We start from the raw sequence: 12,294 nt of genomic DNA on the forward strand, positions 1-12,294 counted from the left end.
AATCCAAGAATACTCTATCCAGCAAGGCTATCATTCAAAATTAAAGGGGAAATAAGAAGCTTCACAGACAAAAAAAGGCTAAGGGAGTTTATCACCACTAAGCCAGCAATGCAAGGAATGCTAAAAGGACTGGTATAAAAAGAAGAAATAAAAAGCTCAGAAAGAAAACAGCCACACACAAAAAGAAATGGCTACAAACAAGTACCTTTCAATAATAACTTTAAACGTAAACGGACTAAATGCTCCAACCAAAAGACATCGAGTGGCTGAATGGATAAAAAAACATGACCCCTACATCTGCTGTCTATAAGAAACCCACCTCACTAGAAGGGACTCACACAGACTGAAAGTGAAAGGATGGAAAAATATCTTTCTGGCAAATGGAAAGGAAAAGAAAGCTGGGGTAGCAATACTTATATCGGACAAAATAGACCTCAAAGTGAAGGCCATAACAAGAGATAAGGAAGGCCACTTCATAATACTAAAGGGATCAATACAACAAGAAGATATAACCCTGGTAAACATACATGCACCCAATGCAGGAGCACCCAAATTCATAAAAAATCTCCTGGAAGATATCAAAGGAGAGATCGACAACAATACAATCATAGTAGGGGACTTTAATACACCACTGACAGCACTGGATAAGTTCTCTAGACAAACAGTCAGCAAAGATACAGCAATCCTAAATGACTCACTAGATCAGATGGACTTAATAGACATCTTCAGAACACTTCACCCCAATACCACGGAATATACATCCTACTCAAATGCTCATAAGACATATTCAAAAATAGACCATATATTGGGTCACAAGCAAAGTATCCCCAAATTCAAGAAGATTGAAATCATAAAAAGCGTCTTCGCAGACCATGATGGCATAATATTAGAAATAAACTACAATAAAAACAAACCAAAATACTATATTTACTATATTTAAAGTCTCAACAAACTTTACTTGTTAGAAACTCTATCTCATGGTGAAAGGTGCTTCTTATTCTCTGAAAAGCCATGTAGTTAGTACATGATTCTCATAGCCAGTTAGCCTGGAGGTCAAATCACCCCTGGTATTGCCGACAATCAAGGCTTAACTACAACAAGACTGTGCACAAAGACCACTAGGGGGTGCACCAAGAAAAGATACAAAAATGCGGAGACAAAGAAACAGGATGCAAATGTCAGAAATGGAAGATATAGAGCTCAAAACCACACTTTTAAAGTCTCTCAAGAACTGTCTAGAAGCTGCCGATAAACTTAGTAAGGCCCTCGAAAAGACTGGTGAGACCGCCGATAAATGTAGTGAGATCCTCAAGAAATCTAATGAGACCCTCGATGTTGTGATAAAGAACCAACTAGAAATTAAGCATACACTGACTAAAATAAAGAATATTATACAGACACCCAACAGCAGACCAGAGGAGCGCAAGAATCCACTCAGATTCGAAACACGAAGAAGCAAAAAACACCCAACTGGAAAAGCAAAATGAAAAAAGAATCTGAAAATACAAAGATAGTGTAAGGAGCCTCTGGGACAGCTTCAAACGTACCAATATCAGAATTATAGGGGTGCCAGAAGATGAGAGAGAGCAAGATATTGAAAACCTATTTGAAGAAATAATGACAGAAAACTTCCCCCACCTGGTGAAAGAAATAGACTTACAAGTCCAGGAAGTGCAGAGAACCCCAAACAAAAGGAATCCAAAGAGGGTCACACCAAGACACATCATAATTAAAATGCCAAGAGCAAAAGACAATGAGAGAATCCTAAAAGCAGCAAGAGAAAGAAACCCAGTTACCAACAAGGGAATACCCATACGACTGTCAGCTGATTTCTCAACAGAAACTTTGCAGGCCAGGAGGGAGTGGCAAGAAATATTCAAAGTGATGAATGCCAAGAACCTATAACCAAGATTACATTACCCAGCAAAGCTCTCATTCAGAACTGAAGGTCAGATAAAGAGCTTCACAGATAAGGAAAAGCTAAAGGAGTTCATCACCACCAAACCAGTATTACATGAAATGCTGAAAGGTGTCCTTTAAGAAGAGGAAGAAGAAGAAAAAGGTAAAGATACAAATTATGAACAACAAATATGCATCTATCAACAAGTGAATCTAAGAATCAAGTGAATAAATAATCTGGTGATCATAATAGAATCAGGGACCTAGAAAGGGAATGGACTGACTATTGTTGGGGGGGAAAGGGGTGTGGGAGATGCGGGAAGAGACTGGACAAAAATTGTGCACCTATGGCTGAAGACAGGGGGTGGTGAGTGAGGGCGGAGAGTGGGGTGGGAACTGGGAGGAGAGGACTTATGGGGGGAAAAAAGAGGAACAAATGTAATAATCTGAACAATAAAGATTTAATTAAAAAAAAAAAAAGAAAAGTCATGTAGTTAGTACAAATTTCAACTCAGGGCTCTTGTAACATTACAGTGCTTCGTTTGAAGCAATTTTCAACCTGTGGGTCGTGACCCCTTTGGGGTTTGTAGGACGCTTTCACAGGGGTCGCCTAAGACCATCGGAAAACACACTATAGTTACATGTTGTTTTCGTGATTAATCACTATGCTTTAATTATGTTCAATTTGTAACAATGAAATTGGGGGTTACCACATGAGGAACAGTATTAAAGGGTCACAGCATTAGGAAAGTTGAGAACCATTGCTCTAAACTGACTGTGAACATCAGTCCTAAGTTGGTTCATTTTCCCCTTCCCCTCAGTGCCTCATCTTGATAACCTCTGCAGCCGACTGTGATGTCCCCAAGAATGACCTACTTCCAAGTAGTCCTGTTGCCCCATGTATATACTGCCAGCTCCTCTCTGACAAACGAGCCAATAATACACAGTTGGGAAAGGATAGTTTCTCTTCAATGAACAGTGCTGGGAAAACTAGATACTCACATGCAAAGAATGAAATAAGACCCTTATCTTAAGTCAGTTGTTTATTTTATTTTTTTCCAATATGAAAAACACTTATCCTACAAAGCAAAAAAGACACAAAATGAGTGAGATTCTAACCTGCATTTTTGTTTCACTGTCCGTTTGTTAAAGAAACTTGCCAAAATTCATAGATTTGGCAGAGCATATGCTCAGACATTTAACCAAATATAGAGATAGCAAATGCACATCTGAAAAAAGGCTCACCATTAAGCCTTAGGAAGAATGAAATAGAACAACAGTAAATAAAGCATGACAAAGTTATAAAAAAAGTTTAAATGAAGGTCTGACCAAACCTTTTCTAGGATGTGGAGGCATTAACTCTGTCATACACTGCTGGAAGAATGCAAAAACATGCAATTGGCTTAAATCACAACTTCCTAATATCTTTAACTTAAACATTATCCTCTCCTCTGACTTGGAAATCGTATTATGAGTTATACATGAAGATAAATGAAACCTATCTCCATTTTAAGAATTATGCACAATGCCTATTAGGCCAGTGATTCTGTAGTAATTATGCTTTGCCCTAAACCCATCTATCTTATACCCAAGTGACCATCACACATGGAATTACAAACATTAGGATACATGGCCCTTTGCAAGATCTTTCAAAGTAATTCCTTTCAAAAGTATAGGCACACCTGTAAAGTCTCTGATGACAACGAAAGTAACTGTTTCTGGCAAAATATTTTCCACATTCACAGCAATCCTGAACCCGTTCTCCTGTGAACTCTCTGATGAAGATGCAACTGATTGTTAAGGCGTTTCTCCAGTGTGAAGTCTCTGATGATAACGGAGGCTACCCTTATTGATAAAAGATTTCCCACACTGACTGCACTCATAAGGCCTTTCTCCAGTGTGAATTCTCTGATGACAACGGAGGTAATTCTTACTGGTAAAAGATTTCCCACACTGACTGCACTCATAAGGCCTTTCTCCGGTGTGCGTTCTGTGATGACAACGGAGGCTACCCTTACTGGTAAAAGATTTCCCACACTGACTGCACTCATAAGGCCTTTCTCCAGTGTGAATTCTCTGATGACAACAGAGGCTCCTCCTACTGGTAAAAGATTTCCCACACTGACTGCACTCATAAGGCCTTTCTCCAGTGTGAATTCTCTGATGCCGACTGAAGCTCCTCCTATGGGTAAAAGATTTCCCACAATGACTGCACTCATAAGGCCTTTCTCCAGTGTGAATTCTCTGATGACAATGGAGCTTATTCTTAGTGATAAAAGATTTCCCACACTGACTGCATGCATAAGGCTTTTCTCCAGTGTGACATTTCTGATGATAACTCAACTCACAGTTCCTGACAAAAGATTTCCCACATTCACTGCACTCATAAAGCCTTTCTCCAGTGTGAATTCTCCGATGACAATGGAGCTTAGTCTTACTGATAAAAGATTTCCCACACTGACTGCACTCATAAGGCCTTTCTCCAGTGTGAAGTCTCTGATGATAACAGAGGCTCTTCCTACTGGTAAAAGATTTCCCACACTGAGTGCACTCATAAGGCCTTTCTCCAGTGTGAAGTCTCTGATGATAACTCAGCTGACAGTTCCTGACAAAAGATTTCCCACACTCATTGCACTTAAAAGGCTTTTCTCCAGTGTGAAGGCTCTGATGATAACGGAGGCCATCACTAGTGGTAAAAGATTTCCCACATTCACTGCACTTATAAGGCCTTTCTCCAGTGTGAAGTCTCTGATGACGAGAAAGACAAGAGATACTGGTAAAAAATTTTCCACATTCACCACACTCATATGGCTTTTCTCCAGTGTGAACTCTCTGGTGTTGCACGAGGGTTGAACTGTGGCTAAAGAATTTCCCACATTCGCCACACTCATGAAGCTTTTCTTTAGAATGAAGTCGCTGGTGTCGAATAAGCTTGGAGTGTTGATTATAGCATTTCCCACATTCACTGCACTCGTATGGACTTTCTCCTGTGTGCAATTTCTGATGATAATGGAAATCAGAGATTTTTGTAAAAGATTTTTCACATTCACGGCACACAAAACACTGTATTCCATTACAGACACCATGGTCCTGAGCAAGCTTCTGGTTGCAGCCAATGGCTTTCTTGCTGAAATAAAACTGCTTTGCACATGCCCCACACCTCAATAGTTTCAGGCTGTGTTGTGTTCCCTGCTGCTCAACCAAGTGGAAAATGTCTCTCAGGACTAGTCCACAACTCTCACAGGGGTGGCTCTTCTGGGAGGACACAGCTACATTGGGGTTCTTTGCCTGTGACACTCTCACAGAAACATGCTGTTCAATAGGTGCCTCCACATCCTCTGCTCCACAGCAGCAACCTAGAGAGGATATGAGTTCAAAGTTCTCCAGCATCACTTCGAGGAACAGGTGTCTCTGAGCCTCATCAAGGAGGCACCATTCCTCCTTAGAGAAGCGCACAGCAACATCCTCAAAGATCACAGGAACATCAGCTGGGGGCCTCTGTGGGTTGAACGGGGTGAGGATGGCAGGAGAGGAGGCAGCCAGGAGCACAGTGGTCCCTGTCCCAGGCCCCGCACTTGTCACCGGGGAGGCTGGTTGGTGGGGACCAGGACTCTTGCGCCTTCTCATTCTGGCGTCTCAACCAAGACCTAGTGCTGAGGATGCTCTGACCCACTTAGGTGATCCTGAGAGAAGAGGAAATGCCCATCACAAAGAGAACACTGGAAGTCAACTATTGACTGTATTTATACCCGGACATATGCCCTTGACAGGAGTCAAACCTGGGAACCTTCTGTCCACAGGCCAACACTTCCACTAAGCTAAACTAGCTAGGGCCAACTGTTGACTTTAAAAAGGGCAAACAACTGCCCTAACTGGTTTGGCTCATTTGATAGAGCGTTGGTCTCCAGACTGAAGGGTTCCAGGTTCGATTCTGGTCAAGGGCATGTACCGTGGTTTTGGGCACATCCCCAGTATGGTGTGTACCGGAGGCAGCTGATTGATGTTTCTTTCTCATCAAAGTTTCTAACTCTCTATGCCTCTCTCTTCCTCTCTGCAAAAAATCAATAAAATATATATATATTTTTTATAAAGGGCAAACAACTGCACTGCAAAGAATTTGTATGAGCAAGCGTAGCTTAAAAAGAGTCAGTTCATCCATGTCCTAAAGTACACTTGTTGGCTGGGTTTTCAAGTAATTTGGATGAGATAATCAAACTCATGTGTTTGGCTACAGAAATACAAGAGAATTGCTACTGATTTCAGATGAAAAGGTATCTGGAGAAGAAGTAATTACAGAGAGACATAAAATAACTTTGAGAGAAACATATTTTTTTCTAGGATAAAAGTTTTCAAAATGGATAAAAAAGAAGCAGTAACAAAGAAGACATTCATAATATTAAAGAACCACTAACTGTAAGGGAAAACCATCTCAGTAAAAATGAAAATTAAATATATTATGTTTAGCTAAAAGTAAAAATCTGAAATTGATGAGTTCAACAATGGCCAGAATTGGCAGATCTCAGGAAGGCCCATGTAACCACATGTCCCCATGTCCTTTGGCTCTTAATGCCACATCTGTCAGCTGTCAGCGCACTGGCTCACTCCAACAAGACTCCCCGAGCCTCAGCAACAGATGAAGAGAAACAGTTACCATGGCAATGGAGATAATTTAATTTTGTGACAACACAAAGTCCTGTCCTACCTAGAGAAGATAAGGCTCTGAGAGAATTCTTGCTCTAGATGTCCCCCATCTCGACAGTAGAGAGGCCTATATGAAGCAGTGACATAATTGAAGGAGTTTTTTCCTCAGATACCTTCCCACATTTATTGTCAACAGCCTCCTTCTAAATGTAGACTTATTGTCTGCACAAGATGGTAGTGCTTAATATGGAAAGTAAAACTCTGGAAACTTAATTTTTGAAAAAAAAATACTAATGGACAGGTACACGGGTACACTAATGGCACATCGTCAACAGGAAGGAAAAGAACTTCATAGGGAAAGGGAATGCTAAGGGTAAGGGTAAAGGTAAGGGGAAGGGACATTGATGTGAGAGAGAAATATTGATCGGTTGCCCTCTGTACACACCCCATCTGGAGATTGAACCAACAGAGTACTTTTGGTGCACATGGTGCCACTCTAACCCAGCAGTCCCCAACCTTTTGGACCTCACGCACCACCAGTGGTCCATGGACCACTGGTTGGCAACTGCTGCTCTATCCAATTGAGCCACCTGGCCAGGGCCTACAGTATAATGTTAAAAAAAAAACAATACACTTTTTAATTTGAAATAGTTCAAGGTACACAAGACATTAGAAAAATAGTATAGAGAGTTCCCTGGGCGTTTATCCAGTTTCCCCAGAGGGGATCATTCCCACCATCAGGAAGCACGCTAGTTCCATCACCACCAAGAAATTCCGGAGGAGAAACCAAGATGGCAACATATGTAAACACTGGAAATTGCTGCCTCATGTAGCCACTTCAAAAATACAACTAAAAGACAAAGCAGATATCATCCAGAACCACAGGAAGGCTGGCTGAGTGGAAATTCTACAACCGGAATGAAAGAGTAAAGCACATTGAGACTCAGAGGAGGTGCGGAAGTGAATTGCAGAGGTACTGAGGCACACGCAGAAAGGGATGGCAGCTGAGGACATGGTTGTCTTTTCAATTGGGAGGGAGTCTCAAGCTCCCGACTGCTCTGGACTGCAGTTCCGGGTGAGTCTCTGGGAACCCAGACTCATACGGGGAGAAACTGGACTGTCTGGCATCGGGCAGAACTCGAGGGCGACTTCCCTCAGAGGTGCTTGCAGCAATGACCGGGACATTGAGATGTGGAGCCTCTTAGGGTAGGACTGGGGAGCAGCCATAGCTGCTTGCTCCGCCCTGTTGATCCTGAGACCACGGCCCACTCAAACTGTTGCAGAGGCTTCTGCATATGAAAGGCCTGGCCCTTTGCAACCTGAAAATTACCTAACAAACTGCATCTGAATCAGAGCAACCAAGAACATCCAAAAGAAGGCCCAATGCCCCACAGCAGCTTGCATTGCTTCACAGCTGGGCCTCATCTGGGCAACTCCAAACCCAAACAAAGGAGAGGAATCTCTCCATAGGTCCTACTGAGTAGCCTCAGGCAAAGGCTAAATTAGCACCTCCTTAGAGATCCAAGAGACAGTGTACCCAGTGGCCAGTGTGGGATCATCCAAATTGCAGCTCCTCAGATCCATGGGGGACACACTCAGGGGGCGGACTCAGTGAGCACCAGGGCCCCGCTGAGGTGGGTCTTGCCCCAGACTGGTGTCTCCAGCTCAGGGGTTCTCCCACTGCAGACAGGGCTGATTCTTGCAGCCAACTGGCATGGGGGTAGGTTCCTCCCAGTGATCCCTGCAACAGTTAAGGCTTGACTACAACAAGACTGTGCACAAAGGCCAAAAGGGGTGCACCAAGAGTGTCCACCTTACCTAATTGGGGAGGCTGAGCCACTGGGCTCTTTAGGACAGCTAACAGAGAAAGAAACTTGGTCAACACATGGAAGCATAAAAAATGCGGAGAGAAAAAAACAGGTCACAAATGACAGAAATGGAGGAAAGCAAACTACTGGATATAGAGTTCAAAACCACACTTTTAAGGTTTTTCAAGAATTTTCTAAAAACTCTGATAAATTTAGTGAGACACTCAAGAAATCTAGTGAGACTGCCGATAAATATAGTGAGACCCTAAGGAAATCTAGTGAGACCCTCCAGGTTATGAAAAAGGATCAACTAAATATTAAGCATACACTGACTGAAATAAAGGATATTATGCAGAGTTCCAAGAGCAGACTAGAGGATTGAAAGAATCAAATCAAAGATTTGAAATACGAAGAAGCAAAAAACACCCAACCGGACAAACAAAAAGAAAAAAGAATCCAAAAATACGAAGATAGTGTATGGAGCCTCTGGTACAACTTCATGCGCACTAATATCCGAATTATAGGGGTGCCAGAAGAAGAGAGAGAGCAAGATATCGAAAACCTATTTGAAGAAATAATGACAAAAAACTTCCCCTACCTGGTGAAAGAAATAGACTTCCAAGTCCAGGAAGTACAGAGAACACCAAACAAAAGGAATCCAAAGAGGACCACACCAAGAAACATCACAATTAAAATGCCAAGAGCAAAAAAACAAAGAGAGAATCTTAAAAGCAGCAAGAGAAAGACAGTCAATTACCTAAAAGGGAGTACCCATATGACTGAAACCTGATTTCTGAACAGAGACTCTGCAGGCCAGTAGGGAGTGGCAAGAAATATTCAAAGTGATGAATAGCAAGAACTTACAACCTAGATTACTTTACGCAGCGAAGCTATCATTCAGAATTGAAGGTCAGAGAAAGAGCTTCACAGATAAAGAGCTTCACAGATAAGAAAAAGCTAAAGGAGTTCATCATCACCAAACCAGTATTATATGAAATGCTGAAAGGTATCCTTTAAGAAGAGGAAGAAGAAAAAGGTAAAGATACAAATTATGAACAACAAATACACATCTATCAACAAAGTGAATCTAAAAATTAAGTGAATAATCTGATGAGCAGAATAAACTGGTGAATATAATAGAATCAGGGGCATAGAAAGGGAGTGCACTGACTATTCTTGGGGGGGGGGAGTGTGGGGGGTGCAGGAAGAGACTGGACAAAAATCGTACACCTATGGATGAGAACAGTGTGTGGCAGGAGTAGGGGTGGGAACCGCGTGGAGGGGAGCTATGGGGGGAAAAAAGAGGAACAACTGTAATAATCTGAATAATAAAGATTAAAAAAGTACATAATGAAAACAAAAAAAAAAAGAAAGAAAGAAAGAACTTCACATGTGCACTAGCTCAGACTACAAACTCCACCATTAAGAGCAGCACCGACTCTACCCAGTTTTCCTGGGGCAGCTCTGGAATGCTAGTCTGCCTCCTGGGAAACCTCTCAGTCCTGGGAAATCTTGGAAAACTGCTACTGGAGCTGCACGCGTCTCAGTGAGGACGAGGGAAAGTAACTGGATAAACTGCAGAAGAAAAAAATAGTAGGTTCAGGCAGTAACTTGGTTCTCCTGGCTCCAGGGGATGGTAATTTCCATTAAACTAAGTGGTGACATCATAGAAATCTGAGAATGATGAGGAGAGCCCAGCTGGAGAGATCCAAGCTTCAGGAAGGGAAATGGAGACATCTTCAAGACCAGGATGTGATTTTCTTAGGTGGGATGTCATCCTGACAGGTGGGAGGGAGCAGAGGCCACTGTTACATATTCCTCTACTCGGGCCTGGATATATTTCTGAGCTTAAATCTGAAGTATGGACTAGAACTCACCTGAGGAGTGTCTCATGGATCTTCTTAGGGAAGAAGAGCAGCTGGAGCTCAGTTACCTTGAAGGAAGCACAGAGAAAAATATTACCTTGAATACTTCTTCCAAATTAGAACAAGGGAAATGTTTTTATTGCATGAAAATGTCAATTTCTTTGTCCTCTTACTGCAGCAATTTCAACTGTATACTCTGTGACATCTTTTTTCAATTTTAATACAAGTGGCCTGGTGCACGAAATTCTAGCACATTAAAAGGGAATTAGAGGAAATATTTTAATATTACTATTTGCCCTTTCTATATAAAAGAAGCATCAGAGATGAAAGAAAATTAGTAAAATGTATATGAAAATCTTCCTCTTGTCACTATGGGGTGTGCTGTGGGACCCAGAGTCAAATTCCAGTCCACACGCTCGCTCCTTGAAATTGCACAAGACCCAGATCAGCCGGCCCCACCCCTGTCCAGCCTTGCCAGGAGGGGTGCGCAGCCTCAGATCTCCCAGTGCATGCCAAGTGAGGGTGAAGCCTTAGGTCCCAAGGCCTGGGCCAGGGGTGTGCCGTGTGGTCCCCCCTCAAGCCCCGCTGGGTAGGGGGGCTTGGATTGAGGTTCCCTGGCATGGTGCCAGGGCTGGGGGGAGTGGCCCGAGGTCTCCCATCAAGCCCTGCCAGGTGGGGGTTCAGCCTGAGGTTCCCTGGCCCAATGCCACGGTGGAGGGGAGCTCCTTGAGCTCCCCTGTCAAGCCCTGCCAGGTGGGAGACATGGCCTGAGATCCCCTTTAAGTCCCGCCGGGCGGGGGATGCAGCCTCAGGTCCCTGCTGGTTAAGTCTCATTACGGGAACTTGGCCTCTGCTTGGGTGCAGACATTTTGTTACAGAAACCCCTGCCTCTATTGTGGGCACCACAATATTTGTGATGTTCATTTTGCATATTCCCTCTTCATTAAATAGGATATTCGTATTGATTTCAGAGAGGAAAGGAGAGGGAGGGAGGGATAGAAATATCAATGGTGAGAGAGAATCATTGATCAGCTGCCTTTTGCAAGCCCCACACTGGGGATTGAGCCCGCAACCCAGGAGTGTGCCCTGACTGAGAATCAAACTGTGACCTCCTGGTTCACAGGTTGATGCTCAACCACTGAGCCACGCTGGCTGGGCTGCACAACTGATTAGCCTCACAACTGTTGCTTTTAACTTAGGGGCTGGGAATCTTGCCCTGAGCATGAACGGCTTAGGAACTGACAAACACCTCAAGTGGAAATTGCACATTGAATCTTGGGCTCATTTCTCTAAGGTTCCCGCTTCCATTTCAAATCTCAGACTCCATGGCTGTGGGGAGCCAATATAGGATTAAAAGCCTCCGACTGACCTGTTGGCAAAATCACAAACAAGTCCCAGCTTAGAGGGCACAGTCCTCTTAGCATAATTAGGCTTGACCTTATAGGGCTCCCTAGATCTTACCTGGGAAGCTAATGGGCTGAGGGTAGTGCAACAAGAACAAAAACAAGTGAAACCCACCAGAACAGTGTAAACAAGTAAAACTCACAAGAACAGTGTAACTTTGGTAACCACTACCTTGTTTACCTCTGACTATAAAATAAGGCTCAGTTTGCCTCAGGATCTTTCCCTGTGGCCTCAGCCAGGCACAGGAAGATCCCCAGAGACTAAAGAGAGCTAGAGAGTTCTGAACGCTGTCTCCGTGTAAAACATTCTTCACTGACTCGGTCCACACCTTTGGGAACTGCTGGACCCCCGGGGCTGGACCCCGGCACATGGCATCTCTGAACTCCTACTTCCTGCTTCCCAGCCAACTGAAATGCCACAAGCCCTGGCCACCTCTTTCAGCTTGCTCTCTGTTCCTTGCTCTATGAACTAGTAAATGTTCTGGGGGGAAAGCACAGGTAATGTGGGGCTTGCCTAGGTGCTCCCACATTCTCTCCAGCAATTTCCTTCAGGTTCTGCCTGACTTCATTTTTCTCTAATACCTTCAGGTGCTTTAAGTATTTTATTCAGCTTTTCTACGATATAAGCTACACCGTCACCCGCAGATGTGGAGGTTGGATGCACTTTATGCTCATCCA

General features: G+C 43.3%; 1 protein-coding gene across 3 annotated transcripts in view; it reads right to left on the bottom strand.

Moving 5' to 3' along the window:
- LOC132240876 (zinc finger protein OZF-like) overlaps positions 1–12,294 on the bottom strand; it is a 56,229-nt gene that overhangs the window by 24,883 nt on the left and 19,052 nt on the right. The window contains exons 2-4 of one of the 3 annotated variants that reach the window (XM_059708671.1): positions 10,226–10,281; positions 9,751–9,923; positions 3,234–5,582 (exon numbers count right to left, since the gene is read on the bottom strand). In XM_059708671.1, the coding sequence (XP_059564654.1) occupies positions 3,697–5,526 (1,830 nt within the window). In that variant the 5' untranslated portion in view covers positions 5,527–5,582; positions 9,751–9,923; positions 10,226–10,281 and the 3' untranslated portion in view covers positions 3,234–3,696. The remainder of the gene's footprint in view (positions 1–3,233; positions 5,583–9,750; positions 9,924–10,225; positions 10,282–12,294) is intronic. The other 2 variants (XM_059708672.1, XM_059708670.1) reach the window with 2 other exon arrangements.

This window comes from Myotis daubentonii, chromosome 9 (genome assembly GCF_963259705.1).
Source record: "Myotis daubentonii chromosome 9, mMyoDau2.1, whole genome shotgun sequence".
NCBI classification, from domain to species: Eukaryota; Metazoa; Chordata; class Mammalia; order Chiroptera; family Vespertilionidae; genus Myotis; species Myotis daubentonii.